Source organism: Pantherophis guttatus, chromosome 1, assembly GCF_059756535.1.
Source record: "Pantherophis guttatus breed Tessera chromosome 1, ASM5975653v1, whole genome shotgun sequence".
NCBI classification, from domain to species: domain Eukaryota; kingdom Metazoa; phylum Chordata; class Lepidosauria; order Squamata; family Colubridae; genus Pantherophis; species Pantherophis guttatus.
The window spans coordinates 268,431,276-268,455,874 of NC_142063.1; the positions used below are offsets into that span (position 1 = coordinate 268,431,276).

At 40.4% G+C, this 24,599-nt stretch overlaps 1 protein-coding gene across 4 annotated transcripts in view; it reads left to right on the top strand.

Annotated features, from left to right (window-relative positions):
* Window positions 1-24,599, top strand: part of ZDHHC14 (zDHHC palmitoyltransferase 14) — a 68,695-nt gene that overhangs the window by 21,304 nt on the left and 22,792 nt on the right. For 2 of the 4 annotated variants that reach the window (XM_034428570.3, XM_034428572.3), the window contains exons 2-3: window positions 10,601-10,773; window positions 23,316-23,474. In XM_034428570.3, coding sequence (XP_034284461.2) covers window positions 10,601-10,773; window positions 23,316-23,474 — 332 coding nt within the window. The remainder of the gene's footprint in view (window positions 1-10,600; window positions 10,774-23,315; window positions 23,475-24,599) is intronic. The other 2 variants (XM_034428571.3, XM_034428573.3) reach the window with 1 other exon arrangement.

A 24,599-nucleotide genomic window follows, 5' to 3' on the forward strand; every position in this document is an offset into this window, starting at 1 on the left:
CTGGCGATCGTCCATTCTGCTCATTGACACCAAAGTAAGGGACTTGCGCATTACTGATGCCTTTCCCAATTGCTGAGATAGACAACTTTCAGCTACAGGCACTTGGCATTAAGGAAAGTAAAATTCAGTTTAATGGCAACGATGGAGCCAATTGATAATGGAGTTGAGTGAGGGATCTCATTCCCACGGAACTAAGGGACAAGGCTCCTAACGCAGCCATCATAGATCTAAGACAGGAAGCAAGGCAACTGTGGCAAAATCAAAGGTGGGCCCATGTCTATCAGAAAGCCTTCTAAGGCACAGGAAAAGGCTGAACAGCGTCTGCACAAGGCTTTAGAGAAGCAGGTTGAGAAGGGATCCAAAGTGACCGAGAAGCCCAAACACATCACTCCTCAGGGGGTTGTAGAGGCCTGGATAGGATATGGGCAACAGGTGGTGACCACAGTCTTAGATAGGAATTTGTTGGGGGGAACTGGGCACGTCCACTGGGATCAGGACATTGAGATCGTTGTCTCCCCTACGAGTGGGTACAGAGGCATATAGGGTGGCGACCGATTCCGCAATTTGCTCTGTAGCCCCAAGGGAGACAATGGAGCAACACTCTGGAGGCAGAGCTACTTATACATCAGACATGGTCCAGAGATGGATCTCAGAGACGGTACTGCGCAGTTTCCAAGCCAGCAGGCAACAGCATATACAGTCAGTGGTAAGGCCAGAGGCACCAATTCAGAGCATCTCTCTGCATCTACCAGAACAGGGAGTGAGGCGGTCTCAGCAGAGTGATTCTTCTTCCACCTCTGCTTCTTTGGTCTCACCTTCTGAGTCCGATGAATATCGGTCCTTCAAGGAAGGGCAAATGGAGCAGGAGCTGTCGGAGGAGGAGGGCCTATCACTGGAACAGCCCGTCTTCAGGGGATTGTTCCACCCCCACTTGTTTAAGGCTCTCACATTGAAAGCAAAGGCCTCAACTAAGTTGGACACTGCAGACACAAAGCCATGGGGGCCCCCGGATGAGCAGGACCCGGCTGACCTATTATTTGCAGAACCAGCTACGGAAACAGATGCAATTCCTGCACCCCCATTATTTTTGGATATGATCCAGAGGCAGTGGGCTTCGCCGGGATTGCATCCAAACACGTCTTCATATGAATGTAGATATTACAATGCGACACCTATCGCCAACCTTATCGAGACGCTTTGATAGTAGACCCATGACCTCCTTCAGGCGGTCTTATTTTCGTCCCTATGCGGGCTCAAATTTCAACCATACCCAGAGAGGGTTCTCTCAGGGGCAAGGATATCAGCCAGCATAGTATCACCAGACAGGCCAGTGGTCCTCTGACAGAAACAGAGCCCGCCCCACGAATAAGCGGCCTTTTCGCGGAGGAAGCAATTGCCCCTTTCGTCGATCCTGCTGACTTCAGACACAGGGCTCCCATTGGTGGTCGACTAGGTCTGTATGTGGACCAATGGGAGTGAACAACCACAGACGCATGGGTAAGGGAGACCATAACATCCGGTCTATCCCAAGAATTTCTCGTATCCCCCCTCAAGGGTTTTTGTCCACTGCCTCGTATCGCAGGACACAGCCAAGAGAAACATCATGGACAGCGCTATTCAGCATTTGCTGGCGATTCGGGCAGTGGAGCCTATTCATATAGAACAACAAAAGTACAGATATTACTCCATGCTATTTGTAATACAGAAGGCCTTGTGGGAGGCTGTGACCGATTTTCAATTTAAAGAACCTGAACAAATTTCTGAGATACTGGAGGTTCAGGATGCATTCTCTACAATCAATCTTGGAGAATGTACAAAATGGAGACTTTTTGACCTCCATAGATCTCATGGAGGCATATTTACATGCCCCGATTTCTTCACAACAGAGGCAGTACCTGAGATTTTGCTACAATGGCAAACATTTCCAATATCGTGCCTTCCTGTTCAGTCTGGCATCAGTGCCCCGAGTGTTCATAAAGATATTGGCAGCACTGGGGGCTTGGCTCAGGGCCAGGCGGGTCCGGGTTCATGCTTACCTGGACGGCATTTTGATCCAATCAACATCTTATGCACTTATACGGGATCTGATAGCGCAGATTTACACCAGCAGAGCAGTGTCACTAGACTTACTCTCAACTCTATTGGGCAATATGATTTCTTGCATCAATGTAGTACCTTGAGCGAGGCTCCACGCTCGTCCTCTGCAGTGGTTCTTACTACCGTTTCAGAAGATGGGACGGGGCAGTTCCCTTACCAGAGTTCAGGTACCAACAGAAGTGTGGACTTCCTTCACCTGGTGGAAGTCCAGTCACATGGAAGTGGGCTGTTATTTCAGGGACTAGGAACATCTGGTGGTCACAACAGACACCAGTCTTGAGGGCTGGGGAGCCCATTGTGAGAACTTAGTAACACAGGGGACGTAGTCACCAACAGAGTCACGTCGGAGCATCAATTGGCTAGAATTGAGGGCAGCACGCTTGGCTCTCCAGAAATTCAAAGCCTGGATTGTGAGTTCTCACGTGCTCCTGTTGACCGACAACATAGCTGCCAAGCCGTCAGCTGGGGCAGAACATCAGGATTAAAGGCAGACTTATCTGACATTTTCAAACTTGTTATTCCAAAGGTCTCTAATAGCTTACAAGTAGTTAACGTGCAATTTCTGAAAGTAATTAGATAGTGAGATTTGTGAAGTTAGTGCCCTTTAAAAGTCTTCGTTGTGGTTGTGAACAGAATAGCTTATCTTCTCCTAGTACTCAAACTGGTGGAAAACCACTTTCCACAATCTCCTCATGAAGAGCAGTTGTATGGAGTACATGTGGGTAATCACCATTTTTCCTTGTCCAGAGAGGTAACAAGGAACTAGTCTACTCACCAGTTCTTTGGTATTCGCTGTGGTCATTAGCTCTGTTTTTGCAGAGCAGTTTTCTATTCACCATACCTTCCCTTGAAACCTGCTTTCAAAGTTTGTTTCATAAAATTGGGGATTTACTTAGAATGTATTGAGGCCAAAAAACCGCAGAACAAAGTCTTGTGCAAGACCAGAAGTGCTCTCATATAGTGTGGATTTCACTGTTATTTACAGTTGGTAAATGTTAAGAATACCTTGAAGAATATTAGATACATAAGTTCTTAATATCTTTTCCTCTTCAGGTCATATTTTCCAAACTTTCTACCCAGGCATTCACTCCCATCTAAGAACTGCAGTTGTGGAACTGTCCCCCTGTATCTCAAAATTTGTATAGTTATTGTCTTAGCAGCTAGTTATTAAGCAGTTAATCCTTTTTATTAGATCTCCCTTCCTGAATACTCTTAACCTCTTTCAAGGTATTCTCACCACCACATTTCATTAAAATATTTTGTTACATTAATGATGTTTTGCCTTATAAGTTTATGAAAAATGCAAGAATACCTGTTTTTCTTTAAACATCATTATGCAAGGAAGATAGTATCATATATTGGAATGATAGTTTACAATGTTCTAACAACTACTCAAAAATATTTTAGTTATTCTGAATGTTTAAATCAGTTTTGAGATGAAATGGGGCTCAGACCCCAGAGAAAGGCTTTTTTTAGAAAGGGGGCTATAACATGTAATATGTAAAATTGCAGAAAAAATTATGAGTATGATGCAACTCTCCTTTAAGTATCACTGTTGCATCTTAAAATACTCTGTATCATTTCCTGTGTGGCTTGTAGAAAAAGTTTAGCCAAAAAAACCATATCCGTCTGCTAATTATCTGAAAACTGAAACAGTTGGATATATTTATTGTGAACCTGGATGAATCAACTACTTACTTATGTATTATTATAAATACATAAATACATAAATAAATAAATAATACTTATGTATTATTTTAAATACATAAGTACATATGGCATTTTCATGCTGATTTAAACTTGAAGCATGGTATTTTTAAATTCATTAAATTTGAATTTATTAAAGCTATATGATTTGCCTAAATTTGATTTTTTTAAAAAAGCAGCAACCAAATCAGTATCCAGCCTTCCTGAAAAATAGTGTTTTTCTGTTGATAAGAATATAGGTTGTGAAAAGTTAGACTTGCCAGCATCTCAACATTAATTCTTGCCTTCAGATCTTAATATATATCCCAGAAATTATTTCAGAAATGGCAAAATTAATTAGAGAAATAAGAAAAGATTGAAGGAAAAGGCTTTTGAAACAATTTTAGTGCAAAATTATAACAACTGGGTCAATACTAAAAGCTTGGAGATATTTAAGCTTTCTAACCCAGCAGGTTTCATGACAAACTAAACAACCTTATGCCTCCTTGAGTCATAATTTCAGAGATATCTCCTTACCTCAACAGAGAAATGGAATGATCAAGAGTGGGCAAAAAAAGCAGTGGGAGCAGGAGTGATTCCTGACTTCCTGCCGACTTCCCCATTGATTTTCCTTAAGGAAAGGAAAATCTGGCAAACCACATCAGAAACCCCTTCTCAGCAGGCAGGCTAGTGTTGCTGAGTGGGGGAGGGAGGGAGGGAGGGACTGCAAGACTGTTTGAGAAACTGTCACAGAACTTTGAAATTAAAGATCACGTGACTGTAGTAGCAGCTCAGCAGGGTAGGAGTAACCAGAACTTCACAAATTCATTCCTTTGGAAATTGTGGGTCCATATTTTGGAGACATTCTGTAAATTAGCTCATTTGAGATGCCTAGGTTCAAAATTCCACCCATAATTAGCACGTGGCAAGATGAGCGGATAATACATTTTACAAATAAATGAAATAAAAATTCGTGCCTATGATTGATGCAGGTCCTGACAATAAGAGTTTTTATGGTATATAGTTAATAGCTATAAACAAATATACTCAACTGTCCTGCATACTAAAGGTTTATGAGCTATGGTGGCACACTGGTTAGAATGCAGTATTGCAGGCTAATTCTGCTGACTGTCAGGCAGTGGTGGGTTTCAAATTTTTTTACTACCGGTCCTGTGGGCGTGGCTTGGTGGGTATGGCAGGGGAAGGATACAGCAAAATCTCCATTTCCTCCTGATCAGCAGGGACTTGGGAGGCCAAGAATAGATGGGGGCGGGTCCAGTCAGAATTTTTACTATTGGTTCTCCGAACTACTCAAAATTTCTGCTACTGGTTCTCCAGAACTGGTCAAAGCCTGCTGAAACCCAGCTCTGCTGCCAGGGGTTCGATCCTCACTGGCTCAAGTTTGACTCAGCCTGCCATCCTTCCAAGGTCAGTAAAATGAGGACCCAGATTGTTGGGGGCAGTATTCTGGCTCTGTAAACCGCTTAGAGACGGCTGTAAAGTGCTGTGAAGTGGTATATATGGTAAGTCTAAGTGTTATTGCTATTTACTCAATTAATGGAATACTTGGTTGAGTTAGGGAGTATCTGAAGGTCCTAACATCTGTTTGTTTCCAAATAAGAGAATGAATGAGAAGGAATTGTAGCAGAGGACAAAATGGAGTGAGGAAAAAATGATTCAATATTAAATGCATTTGCATTTAACAAACATTATGTATGTTTGTTCAAAATTCTTGTATAATATTACGTTGAGAGAGACAGAGACAGAGAATGAGAATGAATACAAGAAAGATAAATAAGGAATGAAAAAGAAGAATGGAATTCCCATTCTATACTTCTTATTTCACCTCCTTTCCCTATCAAGGATTCAACAGATGCAGTTAGTTTGCCTTTTCCTGAATTAGGCATAACTAACATGTGGATGTCGTAGCCAAAATGAAGGTTTAGAAACATCTGGCATGAATGGCTGTTGTGATTAATTCATTCATTTTGGACTCAACCTTGTTTATCTAAACAGAAATATTTATAAATCTTCTGCACATGTTATCCATTTCCTGTTATACAAAATCACTGACTTGCACGCTTAGCAATGTGCTGAGATCTCAGATGCTTGATACCAGGAAAAAAATTGCATTTTGCCATAAACCCTTTAGAGGATGACCAGATTTAGCAAATAGAATTTGACAAGAATAATCTCCTGATCTGGTTTTCAGGTATTAGACAATTATCTAATTATTGTTAGACAATATGTCTGATATAGGCAATATCAGAATTTTGATTTTTTTTTATTGAAAGGCATGCTTGCTTGCAAGATTAAAAAAAACTTTTGTAAAAATATTTCTAAAATCAAGTTTAAAATGTCAGTATAAACCAATGGTGGGTTGCTCCCGGTCCGGTCCGGTTCTATAGAACCAGTAGTAAAACCGGTGGGAAGCTCCGCCCACCTGCCACAACATCATCATGGGTGATAAGGGCTTTTCTTACTGCAAATTGGCATAAAACTTCATGAAGCATAATAAGTAATATAAATCAAAATAACAAATGTCACATTTTAATAGTTGATATTAAAATGGATGAGATGATTCTGTACTTACATAGTTTTCACTGTTAATTAATTTTATTTAAGCTATGGAAATAGATAACTACTTAAATACCTCAATTTAATATATTAAAGGCCAGGATGGATAAAAATCAATGATTTTTTTTTAAATGATTTTTTTTAAAAAAACTGATTTTTTAAATTGGATTTTTAAAATTTAAATTGGATTTTTTTTATTTTTATCAAATCTATTTTAATAAAATGCTTTTGGAGTAAAAATCTATCTAAAGATAGTTTTCTATTTAAGATACATTAATAATTTAGTTTATTCAGCATGAAATGGAGCTTAGTTATATAGCATGAAATTGTATATTCTGCAATATTTACACTTTTGGTAAACTCATTCAATGAATCCAAGCTCTGCAAGCTAAGATAACTTGCACTGCATTGATGCATTCACACTATTTAACAGTAACCATGAGATAAATCATAAAACAAAGTTCAGGAATATTCCTTTATCCCATTGTTTTGCAAATTTATGTACAAACTGCATGATTGTTTGAAGAGAAATGCATCTGTACCACTATGCTCTAAGTGTGAGAAGGAAGGGCAAACAGTAAAAATGAAAGTGAAACCTTAGCAGCTTATAAATATAATATTAAAGAGTACCTGTCATTTCAGATCCAACATGATTTTCTAAATGTTGTCCCAAAAATTTTTGGTATGGCAATTCCTTGGTTTCACCATATTTCAAATGCCTTTTTCATGAGATAGGACAGTGATGGCTAACTTTTTTGGTGCCAAGTGCCCAAAGCACACGCACCCCCAAAATGCAATGCGAGCACCCCTGTGCATGTGCCCTGCTCCCCCATGCATGTGTGTGCGTCCTCCGTGTATGCATCCCACCCCCCTCACCCGTTTTTGGCTTCCAGGTTGGTGCAGGAGGCCTTCCAGGCCCAAAATGGGACAGGGGGGTGCGCATGTGCACGAACTCCCCAAATGCAATGTGAGTGCCCGCGCACATGTGCCCCACTGCGCATGGCACACAAGTCATGTGCATGTGCCCCCTTCCCGCACATGTGTGGCAGAGACTTGAAGACCAGCTGGCTGGTGGGAGGTGCGCGCATATGCACGGTGGACCTCGGCTGGGGTTCATAGGTGCCATAGGTTTGCCATCATGGAGATAAGATTTTACCTTTGAGTATTTATTTGCTACTCTGCAGTTTTAAAATAGTCTGTTTTCCTTTTCTTGTCTCCTTCCCCCCCCTCCCCCAAGTATAGTATAGTCTTACATTTGGGAGCATTTTCCTTTGTGATTTATTGTCTTATTCTTATATTTTACCTGTCTTAGGTATTAATACATTTTAGTTGGTGTATGTATTTGAAATACTTAGTTTAGTATAGTTATAGGTTACTCTGAATATGAGATCGAGATAAAATAATTCAAATAAATATTCTAAATTATATGTTATTTTAGAAGACATAGTAATATAGTTTCTATGGATGTAAGTGTGTAAGTGATAAATTCAATCAGCAAAATATACATTTCAATAATATTTGTGAAATAAATTACAAGTTATTATTACAGTGAATCCATGGTCAGTTTATACATAAAGTCAGGATTTTAGCATATCTTGATTGAAACAAGCTTGCTGTGAAATGTCATTTGATTGTACTTGCTTAATTTTTTCTGCTGGCAAGAATGGTCAAGCATACCAGAACACCTGTTTGCTACTTCTTTAGAGTTACATGCACACTAGGACTTTTTATTCCACTTAATTTAGAGGGAGGAATTTTTCTCAACTTTTTTTGCAAATGTAACACAAAGCAAACCACAAATAAGATTTCCTGGAGTATTTAGCAATTCCTGTAGCAGGGAACAAGTGGCACAACTTACATAGTGTGCATTAAATAACTTCAGCATATTGTTACATATGTATCAAGATATTGGTGTAATTGTTCTATCACTTTAGGCATTTTCATCTGAAACTGGAAGTGATGATAATATAATATGATGTTTAGCAAGTAAATGAGAATATTCTCTCAAGTTTATACTATATTGATAATTTACCTTTTTGAAAAAAAATATAGTTACAAAAATTAACATATACTAGAAATGAAATTGGAATTTACACATTGTTTCATGTATGATATTTTTTCTTACATTAAACATATGTAATGTTTTCCCACAAGTACAAGGTTTGCTTTGTTTAGATCAATCCAGGTGTTGTTCCTTGATTATGACAGGAATTGGCTGAATAGCTTGTCACCCAAGCCTAACATGGGCTGAGGGACTGATTGGCCTAAAGTTCCCCAGCAAAACTCAACCCTAAGTGGCTGGGCTAAAAATCTCAGCCCCCTCCTAAGCATACCGATCCTCTGCAAATTCATTGGCGACATACATTTTGCTCTCTGAGTTTATGGGGACCTAACCCTAACCCAAAGTGGGTTTACGCTCCAAAGTGATTTTCCCAGGTATTTAACTTGGACAGGTAGAAAAAATGAGCTGAAAAATTGAGACCCCTCCTAAGCTTATCAATACGTCGCAAATCTATTGGCAACCTCTGTTTTGCTCTCTGCGTTTTCCCTAACCCTAAGTGGGTTTTCCCGCCATTGGGATTTTCTCATGGATTTAACATGGACATGTAGAAAAGGTGGGGCTGAAAAACTGAGCACCTCCTAAGCATACCAATGCGCTGCAATTTCATTGGCAACATCCATGTTACTCTCCAAGTTCATGGGGATCTAACCAGGGGTGGGTTCTACTTACCTTTACTACCGGTTCGCAATGGGATCACGTGGGCGGGGTCTCCTGCCGGTTTTACTACCAGGTCTTGCGAACCAGTCCGAACCGGGGGCAACCCACCACTGAACCTAACCGTAAGTGGGTTTACCCTCCAATGAGATTTCCCCATGTTTTTAACATGGACAGGTAGAAAAGCTGGGCTCAAAAAGTCATCCCCCTCCTAAGCATATCATTGGACTGTGAATTCATTGATGCCATCCATTTTGCTCTCCAAATTTTAGGAACCTAGCCCAGTGGTGAAATTCAATTTTTTTTACTATCGGTTCTGTGGGCGTGTCAGGGGGAAGGATACTGCAAAATTTCCATTCCCACCCCACTCCAGGGGAAGGATACTGCAAAATCTTCATTTCCAGTCCCCATTCTGAAGCCAGCCAGAGGTGGTATTTGTTGGTTCTCTGAACTACTCAAAATTTCCGCTACCGGTTCTTCAGAACCTGTCAGAACCTGCTGAATTTCACCCATGATTTAACCCTAACATTTAGTTGGTTTTTCCTCCAATGCGATTTTTCAATATTTTTAACAGGGACATGTAGAAAAGTTGGGCTGAAAAACTCAACCCCTCCTAACCATAGCAATGCACTGCCAATTCATTGGCAACATTCATTTTGTTCTCTGAGTTCATGGGGACGTAACCCTAACTATAAGTGAGTTTACCCTCACTTCATGCCTATGGTGGGGTTATACTATTCTGGTTTCTGGCCTGATGCCTTAACCACTAGCTGAACCAAACTGGCTTTCTGTCTAATGTATAAATATGTGTAGTGTAAATATAATAGTTAATGTCACACGTTACTGCAGCTCTTTTCATGCTGTGTATAATTCTGGCTATGATATTAATTTTAAAATATTTTTTAAAATACTAGTTAAGATATTAATTAAATTACTTTGAATATTAAATTTAATTATATTTTCAGAACATATAGTATGAAATTCTTAAATAGAAGAATGTTCCTTATGCTGTGAACACCTTTTGTGCCCAATGTAATCTTAAAGCCAAAGGACTTGAATGCAGTTCTCAGTCCCAGATATGAGGTGGGAGCCTGGTATAAGAATAAAAAATATTCCATTTTTTTTTTTAGGTACAGTACAAGTGAGGACAAAGTGAGATCAGAGCAGATTTTCTGAGTTTTTGCTGAAATGAGTATTAATATAGATCAATGACCTTTTCGGTGCCGAGTGCCGGAACTGGAGCGCACGCACTGGAATCTTCTGGGTTCCATTGCCCGCGCATGCCAGATCAGCTGTTTGGCGTGCATGTGTGCAATGGAATCCAGAAGAGCAGTTGGTGATGGTGCGCGTGCCCACAGAGAGGGCTTTGCGTGTCACCTCTGGCATGCATGCCATAGGTTAGCCATCACAGATATAGATGGTTTTGAAGTAGTTCTTCACCCCATCCCCTGCAAGATCAGTTGTGGATACTCATTATTTTTTAAATGGCCTTATTCTTAATGTTTTATTTTTCTTATTTTACAGTTGTCCGTATTTATCTGAGAAGATTACACCTGCAATTCCTGCAGTTGGAGCAATTCTGTTCTTTTTTGTTATGGGGACCTTGCTACGTACTAGTTTCAGTGATCCTGGAGTCCTGCCTCGTGCAACACCAGAAGAAGCAGCAGATCTAGAAAGGCAAATAGGTAACACAGAAGGTCTGTTGCAGTCTCTCTTTTCTCATTTTATTTCTCTCTCTTAAATGCCAGTTAAGCCCACATTTTAACAGATTTTCTAATAATTCTAATAAATTGAACTTACTATTTTTACTTTCAGATATTCATGACTCTGTTACTTTAAATCTCTCTAAATTTTCTGTTACAGATAGTCCTTGACTTATGACCACAATTGAGCTTAAAATTTCTAAGTGAGATATTTGTTAAGTGAATTTTGCTCCATTTTACTACCTTTCTTACCATCACTGTTAAGTGAATCACTGTTAAGTGTTAAATTAGTGACCCAGTGAAGTGAATCTGGCTTCCTCATTGACTTTGCTGGGCAGAAGGTTGCAAAGGTGATCGCATGATCCCTGGACACTGCAGCCGTCATAAATATGAGTCAGTTGCCAAGCATCTGAATTTTGATCTTGTGACCATGGGGATGCTACAACAGACATAAATGTGAAAAATGGTCATAAGTCGCTTTTTTCAGTGCAGTTATAACTTTGAATGGTCACTAAACAGACTGTTGTAAGTCAAGGACTTCCTGTACTTTATGCAAAATCTACATCTAACTTAAATCATCAACTAAGTTAATTTTACAATGTGAGCATTTTATATAGCCCTAAAATGTTTTATACTATTGCCTTATTATGTAGTAGACACTGATCACAGATAATACATTTGATTTAAATGACAAGATAAATTGGTAAAAAAATGATTTCAGTGTCTCTTTTACAGCAATCAAAAGGTTTAATGTATAGTTTAGTTTTAAAAATGAAGCTTTATATATGATTATATATTTGCTGTTTTTGCATAGATGTTGGAGCAAGTTGAAAATAATTTTTTGATTCTAGACAGCATATCAAAATATTGGAATGTGAGATAAATCAGGGACTAAAATAATATATGTATCTAAAATATGACATGGTTTTTTAAAATAATGTGGCATGAAGAAAGCCTGTTTGAGTAGTAATAAAGGCATCAGGTTGGAAATTGAGTGTTTGACTAGTTCTGCCTTGGCACAAAGCTAATCGGATGATCTTGGGGGAATGTGTGAATGACCTTGGGGGACAGGGAAATGATGCTGCATAAGAAACAATCAGACAAGTGTGGGAGGAGCCCCCAGTGGATTAACAGTCAGAGGAAGAAATTTAGGAAGGATTCGTCTTAATTGTTCAAATGGTTTGGAACAATATATCAAGGACAATATCAAAAGTGATATAGGGTAATAGAAAAGCATTCATGAGAAGAATTGGAATGCTTATCAAATGGTCCAACAGTGAACAGGGAGTAAAAGAAAATTGTGTGATGTTTTTTGCTGTTTACTGTAGTTATGGATGAATTATAAAGAATACTTTTTGCAATGTTGGTTGGGCACATGAACATGTATGTGCTCTTGTGTATAGGTGATGCCATGTTGTTGCCTGACAACATAAATGATTTGTAGCAAGTGTTAGATCATACAATGCAACAAGTAGTAAGAATCTGAAAATTAAAGATCAAGGTATTATGTTTTATTTTAAAAAAAATGAAGTGAATGAATGCAAGTTAAACAAATGAATTTGAAATTAATATTGTACCTTACTGAAATGTTTACTAAAATGTTAGGAGAAAAGTAGCAATCTATTTAAAGAATGAATATTGGTTGAAAGAAGTGAAAATGGCTATATGTAAGAAAATCCTTCTATCAACTTTACGTTAGAGAAATAAAAATTGAGTAGGTAAGCAGAAACAAAAAGAGAATGCAAGTGAATGTGGAAGAACAATGATAGATCAAATTGAATGAAATATGATGGAAGAGTAAAGGGGTTGAAAAAAGGTATGGTTATAAGGAGCAAAAGATTCTATAAAAATATTTGGGGGGGAAGAGAAGGGTAATATATTAATTTGTTTTTGGATGTACTGAAAGCAAAGATAAAAACAAAAAGGCATGGAAAAGCATAGTGAATGATGTGGGTGTAAACTTAATTTAATTAGATTTTTTCCCCTTTTTACTTCCTGCCTTTAACCTCTTTTCTAGTACATTTTAATCTTTCTTTACATTTGGAATAACACTGTTTACCCTGAAATAGAATAGCAAGATGGGTATGTATCATCCTGTTATTTATTAGATCACAGCTGAGTATATACTCAGCAAAATCCTTTTAAGCTTCACTGCCATTTCATTCTTTATACAATTTCATGCCCTAAATAAATAGTGTTTCATGCAATTATCTGAGATCTTGGAAAAATAACAGTTTGGTCAGCATGGCGATGATATTAGATAAAACTCTCAAACAGTTATTTATGAAGAAAGTAAGCGAGCATTGAGAAAAGAATGCACTGCCACGTACAGGTTGAATAGCTTTCATTTCAGCGGTGAAATCCACTTACCTTCGCTATTGGTTAGGGAATGGGAGTGAGCGGGAGCATGCACATGCTATACACGTACGCACACTATGTACGTGCGTGCTATGCACGCACACACGCCTCTTCTGTGCATGCGCAGAGGGTCAAAAACGGGATGTAATGACGTCCTGGCGGAACCTCCTGCCACCAGCGCTACCAGTTTGCACGAGCTGGATAGATCCGGCCGGATTTCACCGCTGTTTCATTTCCTTTTATGTTTCATGAATGACACACATTTTATCCTACATTTGAACTAGCATCTACCACTTTTTACAGAAGCAGAATAAGCAATTATTACTCCATACTTTTTGGGAATATCAAAATAACATTACATTCCTTCTTTAATTTGCTTCTTCAGTCTTGATTCTCACAACTCTATGGACATGTTTAATTAAAACTGATACAGCAAGTATCATGACCTGATACAGCAAGTATCATTTTCGCCTTCCCACACTCCACCCACACTTACTGGAAACGATTTCGTGTTCCTTAGATGATCCAAACAAAGTGAGTGCTATGCTTTATTTGAATGATCTGAACATGTCCATAATATAGTAAACATTCCCTTATTCAGGCTGTAAATAATAAAAGTACAGATTGAAACTTGGAAATTGAGGTTATTATGAAGAAATGCTTTATAGTGAAAGTGTCTATCTTGCATCTGTTCTTTTAAATTTTAAAACGAATTGACATTAGACTGCATTAGAGGAGAATGGAAAAAAACATATTGTTTTCTTGGCTAACAGCAGCGGTTAAAGCTAAAGTGGGTTTAGTTTTTGTCCATTGTACAATTTTGAGGGTAGGAAGAGGCACAAAGAGGTCTGAACATTACTTCCAGCTGCATACTGATAGGATTTATCAAAGGGCAGTGTTAAGAGTGAAATTTGGAGAATTTAGCCAATACCTTGCTATAAATGTGTGATATAATATGATTGAGCTCATATTGGTTCCTGATAAACTTCTGGATGCAATTTAGTGTGCTTATTTTTATGCATAAAGCCATTTGTGGCTTGGTGCTAATTGATTCCAGGACTGCAAATATCAGCTAAAATTGACCTTACTAATAAAGTGATCTCGGGAAAAACAAGTACTTGTTCCCCACTTCGGTGAAGTTAATTGGGGAGAGAGGAGGTGGAGCTAGAAGGCAGTTGTAGTTTTCACGGGCAGTGCCTGTTCTTCAGAATAGCTTTCTGGCAGAAATCAGAAATTTTTGACTATATAGGAAATGTTATTGTCGTGATTGGTTGAGGGGTCTTTTTATTTGTTTATATTTTAATTATATGTATTGGGGATATTTGCACTGAAATATAAATTAATTGATTATCAAACACTTAATATCATTAGGGATATTCAGGATATGTCGGAATATGTCAAGCTTATTCTAATGGTAAATTGCTAAAGTTGCATCTTGTCCACTAGTTGCTTGTTGACTTATCTATTGATTGAATTGTTTTTTTCTTCCTTTTTAAAAAAATCTCTCATTATATACAGAACCAAAATAAGATAGCTGTCTTACTGTGCAAATAATTTGATATTTTACCAATTGTCTATAATGGAATGAGAGAATGATTGTGGAAGATAGAGGGGGAGTCACAACTGACTAATGGGCAGAGAAAGAAACTTGGAAAGGATCTGCCCTAACTAATCTCTTTTACTAATCTGTAAAAAGAAACAGCAGGACATTTGTACTTTCAGATTTGCAAGATTATGTTAATGTAGCCTTGTAATAAAGTAGAATTAGCTCTTTGTATAGTGTTTCCCCGTCTGGTCTACCTGGGAGACTTATTTAAGAATTACAAGTTTAATCGACTGATAGGTTTTGACACATAATGATTTAATCATTGATAAAACCTTCATTATGGTCACTGATCAAAATTCTGTGACTTAACAAATAATTTTAAAAATTAGACAGTTTCTTTTTATAAATAAAATCAAGACAACAAATTATAACTGGGTCATTGAGGTAGTCATGTGTGCCTAGTTTTACAGACTTTATAATATAATTTAGACATATTGAAGGAAGCAGATTTTCACTGGTCTGATAAAAAAAATAACTAAGCATAAATCAGAATTGAATTATTCACCAGATAAGGAGTTAGAAAATTGGGCCCTTACATTGTGATATATAGTGCAATAAATTAAGAATGAGATTGTTTGGATTCTTCTCCACAAGAATCTCTGATAAAAAATATTTTTATCTCTGAAATAATTTTTGTTTTTCTATCTGCTTTCAAGAATAACTGCTGAGAAGAAGCTGAAACGTCATAATGCTAGTATTTTTCAGAAGTTTAGAGACAGTTATTTGGTTTAATTTTAAATATTTTGGCAGCCTAAAAAAAGAGACTACTCAAGATCTGTTCTTGGATAGTACTTCAAAATCTCTAGCATGTTGCTTGAATGCAGAAATGTTTGATCATAGCCCTTTATTAGATGGATGAGAATCCATTCTTGCAATTTTTACAGTTTTTCCATATTGATTTAGAATTGTCTGCAATGAGCAGCCTGAATGTTCTAAAAAAAAACACCCCATAATTAATCAGTGGAGAAAAAAACAATAACTAGCAAGGAATAATAAAAATCCATGTAACTGTTTTTATTGTAATTAAACTTCCCCTCCCTCCTAAATACTTTGTACCACGTTCCAGAGGGGCAAAAAAAGCTATATGGTCCCACCTAATTACCAAACAAAAGTTGGATATGCATTCTCAGTTAATTAAAGTTTTAATGCTGCAGGGACAAGTAGTGCATTTCTGATGAAATGGAAAGATTATACAGATGATATTGATTTTTGTGCATTTTGGATTACATAGTTTTGGTATGCATTGCATTTGGTATAGCTATGAAAAACCAATTCCAAATATTTAAATATTTTGGCTTGCTTTGGTGATTTAGCCTTCTTGTTTGCTTTGCAAAAATTAAGCTCCTTATTTTAGTATAGGTTAATTTCAAGCGCAGATTAATAAGTGGCTAGGGCACTTAGAGCTTATTTTCACCCAAATGACGTCTGCAAATATAAGCACTACATCATAAAATACTAATTGCCTACAATAAGATTGCAATGTATTTGTTGGCTAGTTTTGGAGTATGATGCGCTTTAAATTATTTTGGCTACAACAGGGTTGATGTTTAAATTGAAGAGGAAAGGGGCCAAAATGCATCCTTGTCTACAGTGCTAAATTTTAATAACACAGTCTTTGCATTATGCTCCAATGGATCTTGTTCTATGATTTACAACAAACATTAGTTGAAATCTGTAAACTTAGATCCTACACACACACACACACACACACACACACACACACACACACACACACACACACACCAGTTTGCTCTGTCCTGTTCCAGGGAAAAGGACCTGTCTCTATCTAAGAGCAATTTACCTGCTTTCCTGGAATAGCCTCTCAAACCTGGTAATGTAATTCATAAAAACAGAGTCTTTGGCCTGGTATTCTTTCCTGAGGTATTCCATGAGAGGACTGCCAAAGTTTTAGGAAAAACAAAACCAAAAATTATTCAGAATTTCCAGTGGACAGCATTGACAAAGAAAATAGTTCCTGGATCACCAGTAGCATGAGAGAATACTCATTCCTTGTTGTTAGGATCATCTGGGGCAAAGGTGGGCAAGTATGGCCCTTTTATGACTTGTGGACTTCAATTCCCAGAATTTCTGAGCTAACATGGCTGGCTCAGGAATTCTGGGAATTGAAGTCCACAAGTCATAAAAGGGCCATAGTTGCCCACCCCGATCTGGGGGAGGGGATAATAAGTCAAGAGGGGGCCCTTGAGAGAAAGGGCATTGGCTTACCTGAATGCCTGTTCTGAGGGTCGAGGGGCCAGTGGTCATGAGTGAGTGGGTTAACTGCTCTGATCTAGCAGGATCCAGTCTGACAGTTGAGAAGCTCCTCCTCCTGTTCCTGTTCCCAGCTTTCGGACGAGGTATGATATGACAGACGACGCACCCGCTGATCTAGAAAGAAGGAGAGGAGAAACCGGCAAAAACGGACCGGCGGAAAGAAGGGCGGGAATGGCCACTGGCCCCTCAACCCTCAGAACGGGCGTTCAGGTAAGCCAACGTCCTTTCTAAGTGAGCGAGGGGCCAATGGTCATGAGTGGGACATGCCAAAGCTCATGGCCTAGAGGGAGGGATCCGCCCGGGACGTGGAAGCCTGATCTGCACACACTTGTTGAAGTACCCGGCGGCCAAAGGCTGCCTCCGCCGAAGCAAAGCTATCAATCTTATAATGGCGGATAAATGGGGAAGGAGACATCCAGGTGGCTGCTTGGCAGACGTCCAGAAGGGAGGCCTGCGTGGCCCAGGCCGCTGAAGTGGAAGCACTCTGGGTAGAGTGGGCCATCAGGCGCCTAGGGATTGGAAGTGACTGGGCCTCATAGGCCGAGGCGATAGACGCCCGGATCCAACGACCCACTGTAGACGATGAAACCTTGAGCCCCAGCGTGGAAGATTGAAAGGAAACGAAAAGGGCTTCCGACCTACAGAAAGAGGAGGTCTGCCGCAGGTAAATACGCAGGGCCCTGCGGACACCTAAGGAGTGCCAGATTCGCTCCCGAGGATGGGAGGGATGGGGACAAAAATTTGGAAGCACGAGCTCCTGGGCTCAGTGAAACGGTGTATTCACTTTGGGAATGAAGGTGGGGTCCAAGCATAGGACCATCCTGTCTGGGTGGAATACGGAGAGGTCGGTCCTGATGGAAAGGGCCGCTAACTCCAAAATCCTGCGGGTGGAGGTGATGGCAATCAAAAAGGAGACCTTATAGGAGAGATACCGTAAGCCCACCGTACGGAGAGGTTCGAAGGGAGCCCGTGTAAGGGCCGATAGAACCTTCGGTAAGTCCCAGGAGGGGAACCTGTGGACGGGGGAAGGACGGAGATTCGTCGCCCCTTTGAGGAAGAGTCGAATGAGGGGGCGGTCGGCCAGGGAACCCTGAGAGCCCCAACAGAGAATGGTAGAGAGGGCGGCCACTTGCCTGCGTAAAGTGTTGGGAGCTAGTCCCGCGTCCAACCCATTTTGGAGGAAAATCAGTACCTGTTCGGTGGAGGCCAGAGTAGGCTCCTGGCCCCATGACTCATACCAAGTCGCAAAGGAACGCCACGTGGCACCATATATCCGAATCGTGGCCGGCCGGCGTGCAGCGAGGATGGTATCAACAAACCGAACCATGGAGTCTGGCATCTGTGGTAGGACTAGGAGGTTGGACTCCCTGAAGTCCCGCCCTTTGAGAAGGGCTGGGGACGACCACCAGTGAAGAGACTGGTGGACGAGTGGGGGGAAGGAGAACCATCCGGCTGGAGGCCAATAAGCGGCACTTCTGATACAGGAGAAGAAACCACTGCAGAGCCCTGCAGTGGAGACGGGCCCATGGCACAATGCTGATGCATGATACCATCTTCCCCAGGAGTTGGGAAAGCGTCGCCAGGGAGACGGGTCTCTCTGGAGCAACAGACCTGACCAGAGACCACAGGCTGGCCAGACGCTCCTGGGGAGAGATAGACCCTGCTCTCGACCATATCGATAATTGCCCCGAGATGTTGGATGCGGGTCGATGGTACCAGGTGGCTCTTGGCACGGTTGATTGAGAAGCCATGAGCCGTCAGAACCCGGAGGGTGGTATCCAGGTCCTGCTGTGCAAGGGCCTCCGAGCTCGACTGGATGAGAAGGTCGTCCAGATAAAACGATGCGGACCGATCGGGTTCGGAGGTGAGCCGCAAAGGTGGCCATCAATTTCGTAAACACTCGGGGGGCCGAGGAAAGACCGAATGGGACTGTGCGATACTGGTAGTGGTGACCCGCATGACAAAACCGGAGGAATTTGATGTAAGCTGGATGAATGGGGATATGCAGGTAAGCCTCTGTCAAGTCGATTGATGAGAGGAGGTCCCCAACCCTTATACCCTCCAGGATAGATTGGAGGGACTGCATCTTGAACTGCCGGTAAACAACCCAGCGGTTCAAGGACTTGAGGTCCAGAATGGCTCTCCAGCCCCCCGAGGATTTCTGAACGACGAACAGGAAGGAATAAAAGCCTTGTCCGTGCTGCTCCTGTGGTACCGGTTCGATGGCCCGAATTTCCAAAAGATGTTGTATGGCCGCTACCAGCAGGAGCCGTTTCGACCGATCCCGAGAAAGGGGGCATTGGAGAAACCTGTCGGGAGAAGTGGAGAGGAATTCTAGGGAGAGGCCCCACCTGACCGTCTCCCGGACCCAAGCGTCCATTGTTATCGCCTCCCATTGGCCGGCAAAGAGAGCCAGGCGGCCCCCAATGGGAGGGATGGACATACAGTCAGCGTGACCTGCGGAAGGGGCGTCCGCGGCCACCTCGGAAGGGGCGCTTGAAGTTCCCTCTCTGGGATTGGGAGCCCTGACGGTCTGGGAGTCGGGAACGGTGCGGGAAGGCCCTGGGGGGGCCGAGCCCCTGAGTAGGATGAATCAAAGGGATGAAATGACCTGCGGGAGACATTAGGCAAGATACACCTCTTGTCCTTTGATTCTATCAATAAAGGTTCAAGAGGGGCTCCAAACAGAGAAGGACCGTCAAAGGGGGAAGTGGCAAGGCGCCACTTTGATTTGGCATCTGCCTGCCAATTGCGGAGCCAAAGTAAGCGGCGAGAGGTCACAGATGACCCAATCACCTTTGCAGCAAAATGGGAACAATTTAAAGTGGCGTCAGTGGAAAACTCCAACGCTGCCAGGATTTTGTTAAGGTCCTGATGGGACCTGGAATCCGTCAAGGGGAGCCTGTCTTGCAATTGGTGGAGCCATAAAATAGACGCCCTATTAAAAAAAGAAGAAGCCATGGCTGACCTAGCTGCCCAGGCTGAGGCATGATGGGTTCTTCACCAGGGACTGTTCGAGGCGCTTGTCCTCTGGCTGCAGGTTGTCCTCAGGTGGGCCAGCCAAATTGGTGGAAGTGGACAGGGCTGCCACCGGAGGGTCAACAGAGGGAACCTGGAGGAGAGAGGCAATCTCCGGGGCAAGATTATAAAGACGCCTGTCCAGCTGATTGGGGTTAGGCAGGAGCTGTCCACTGCTTCTTGAGGACATCCCTAAAAAGTTTGGGTCCAGGGATCTCTTCAGATTCGACAACAGCCTCCTCAAAGAAAAGCACAGCAGGGGTTGAACCGTCCCCTTGAGAGGAGGGGGGTTGTGAGGAACCCAAATGGGTAGTGATCTTAGCCTTATGCAACAGGGACCTAAACAGTTGGGGCTTGAAAAGTCCCACGAAGGACAGTTGGTCCGGTGCTAAGTCCTCATCATCCAAGAGGTCGAAGTCTCGTACTGGGGCAGAAGGTGCCACTGTAGGGACCCCCGAAAAGGGTGGGGAGGCTGCCCTAGGAGGGGCAGGGTCAGACGGGGGACCAAATAGAGCATCCCAAACTTCCCCTTGTAATGGGGAGACATAAGGACCCCCGTCAGGAGACAAAGGGGGAGGAGCCGGAGAGGCTTCTGGGACAGGCCCAGCAGCTGCAGTTGGAGTTGGGGGTAATTGTGAAATAGACCCCAACTGTGAAGGCTCAGAGGTGGACTGAACCTCTGTGGCAAGAAAGGTCGTAAAATGGGGCAAAATTCATTTATTAACTGTTTTGCTTAGCAATGGAAATTTTGGGCTCAATTTGTGGTTGTAAGTCGAGGACTGCCTGTAAGTTACCTGTGACCCTGTAAGAAGTCACAGCATACTAGTGAGTAAACTTCTTAAAGCAGATGCAACTTTGTTGAAATTAGTGCACAATTCACTCCGCTACAGCCATCTTAATAGGTTCTTGCTTTTTAAGAGACCCTTGCCTTTATCTGTTTAGAGAATACCAAATAAGATATAACTCTTGCTTAATCTCCTAAATGTCATAGTTAAATAGCAATTCAATGACATTCTTACCCCAGAGTTCCTAAAAATCAAGCATTGTTTCTTCACTGCCTGTGGTGGCACAGTGGTTAGAATACAGTATTGCAGGTTAATTCACTGCTCACTCCAGGATTTCAATTCTCGTTGGCTCAAGGTTGATTCAACTTTCCATCCTTCTGCGGTTGGTAAAATGAGGATCCAGATTTTGGGGGGCAATATGCTGACTCTGTAAAATGTTTAGAGTGCTGTAAAGCACTGTGAAGCGGAATATAAGTCTAAGTGCTTTTGTTATTGCTATCTGCTAATGAAACTTACAAATCTGGAAACAACACTGAAAACTGGAATAATTTTAAGTTTTTAGAAAAATAGTGGAAAAACTCAGTTGCTTGAAATAACAGGCTTATGCAAATACTTGAAATATATAAAAAACATAATAAAATTCTGTAATTTGAAACAGACTGTTGGTCTGCTGTCAAATCCTCAGATTACATGAAGTTTAATGTTGCAAGCAATTCTCTCCAAACCATGTTAAAACAAATTCATGATTTTAATTCACAAATCTGGGGCACTTTAATTTTTCATTTAGTCCCATTTTAGTGATTGTAGTCTGTAGAAAAAATTCTGTTATAAAATATTTAAGGATACAGCTTCATTACATTTAAGTAGTTGAATGGAAAAGTATCACCCCTGAAGTGAAGGAAGTTATATTCATGAAGAACCTATTGCATTCCTGAAAAAAAGGATTGTTGCCTTGGAAGCTTTATTGGCTAAAGAACAGAATTATTTAAAAATAACACTTCTTAATTACATAAATAAACAACTTCTGCATAATAGGCAAGGATATTAATACATCATTTTAATATTAGAAACATGAATATCTCTACACTAGAGATAACAATTAATAGAAGAGTAGACAGCCTTGTGTGAGATAATCACCTTTTCAGAATGGTAGATAATTTAGGAAATTAGACAACATATTGTTGGTACTCTCAGTATTTATCAATATCATGCACTTTCATATTACTTATTTCTCGAGAAACTGGGAGAAGGGTTATTAGTTCATACTTGGCCACTGCATTTGTCACATTACTACATGGGTATTTTTGTAAATTAGATCCTAAGGCCGTGAGTGTGAACCTATGGCACGCATGCCACAGCTGGAACGCAGAGGTCTCTTTGCGGGCACGTGAGCCCAGCTCAGCTCCACTGCGCATGCGTGCAAATATATTTAAACAAGGAAAAGGAGGACAAGGAAGTGGTAGTAGTAAAGTTTGAATATCTAGAGAAGCAGTTGGATAGAGGCAAAACAGAGCTGGATGTCATCAGTATATAGTTAATACTGAAATTCTTGGGGAATCATGAAATTGCCTACAGATAAGATATATGTATAGAAAAAGGAAAGGACAAGTGATTAAATATAGGAGAACAAAGAGGCATAGTGATTTAAAAAAACTTGGAAAAGAGTTAGTTAAGCCAGATTCACATAGGAAATCAAGGAAATAAAGTAAGAAAAATATTAGCCATAAAAGGGAGTAGTAGATGAATTAATTATTCATAAAGCTACTTTGTTCACCTGTGGAAACATCAAGCAAACAAAATAAAAGGGTGGGAAATAGACAGGCAAAATTGGGAGCTGGCAGAATTTGGAAAGAAGTCAGACACCACTATCAACAGGCTGTTGAATGGGAGAATAAGGGACACTAAAGAGAGTAATGTGGTTAGGGGGACAAAGTTATGAATCAGTGAAGGCAAATAACAAAGAAAAAGCAGCAAATCTGAAGGGAAGTAGTATGCATGGAACAAAATAGATACAGTTAAAGTTCAATCTCATTTGTAGATTCTCCAGAATCATTGACAATTAATAAACGTTTTCATATGGAAAATGGAAAATCACATCCAAGCAATCTTGTTATACTATAAAGTATATTATTTAGAATAGTTATATAAATTAATAAAGCCTGGTGGATTTGTTTTCCATTTTCTCTCCTTATTTTTTTTTTAAACATATTTTGGTGTTTGTCATCTGCTTTGTTACTGTGCAGATGGAAGAGATATTTGTAGCTTTGAAAATATGAGGATATAATTGGGAGAGAAAGTTGCATATTCAATGTGTGTTTTATAAGAGTTAAATCTTCTAGTAGCATTTGGTTTGTTACATATTGATTTCTTAATAATAAATGATTTATAAGACACAACTAATTTTATTTAGATGTTTCTAATTTATATTACAATAATATGTACACAAAATAAAAAGCACTCAAGGTTTTTATGTTTATGCTTATTTCCTTATTTAGACATTGCAAATGGCTCTAGTGCAGGAGGATACCGTCCCCCTCCCAGAACAAAAGAAATAATAATTAATGGTCAGGCAGTGAAATTAAAATACTGTTTCACCTGCAAGATTTTCCGTCCACCCCGTGCCTCACATTGCAGCCTTTGTGATAACTGTGTAGGTGAGTAAAAAAAAAAAAAGCATACTAGTCTAGATAGTTGTGCCAGAGAATTGATGTATTATTAGTCATTATATTCATTTGGTATTTCTCATTATTAAAGTACTTTGCTGTTTTGTCAAACTGGTACAACCGAAGGCAAATTGTCAGTGTTTACACTTCTCTGTTTATACATACCAGATTCGAATATGTAATTTCAAGTTTGCTATTTGATCACCTCAAGCTTCCTTTCAGCTTGAAATGCAACTGCTGGTCTTCGGGTTGATTTTAGAGTAAAATGTCATATCCAAACTTAATGTTTAAGAAATCTGTTAATAAGCTGAGACATACATTTTGCTAAAGATAATACACATCCCAATAAAACAACATTTGCTTCAGTACACAAAGTAACAGAAAAGGCATAATACTTAATTTTATAACCCAAAACATGATTTTTATTTTTTTTTACATTATAATGGTTTTGGGCTTCTATGATTAAAAAGGGTATACACGCTTTTGGGTAAAAAAATGCAAAAAAAAAAAAAAGATCCCTTGATTGACTCCAGATTACTTCATGGACATACCTATGTCATTTTCCACCGCAACTATACTGAAGTAGTTTATCAGTGCCTTCTTCTGGGACTGTTCGTTTAAATCCCCAGTCTACCTGACAACCCTAAGTACTTGTTCATTCAGATATTAAGCAGACCTGATTCTTGTTTAGCTTCCAGACCAGGGGTTAAATCCTATTGGTTTGCACCGGTTCGTGAGAACCAGTAATAATAAAAGCTACCCGTTTGGGTGAACTGATAGTAAAAAAGAGCTACCGGTTCGTCCAAACTGATCTTTCCGATGATCAGCTATGCCGTGCGATTTATATTGGCTAGAAAGCAGGATTTCCTGCTTTCTAGCGAATCTAAATCGTGCAGCATAGCTGTTCTCCCCCTCTCACTGTTCTACTTACCTTCAAATGGCTTCTTTTTCCGCTCAAAGTGTGCGTTTGGTGCACACAGCACATGCACGCAGCATGCATTTATCGCGCATGCGCGGGCAGCAAACTGGTGGTAACCCGCAGAGTATTTCACCACTGTTCCAGACCTGAGCAAATTTGGCCAGGTGATGCTACCTCCTGTTGGTATGGCTTCAGGC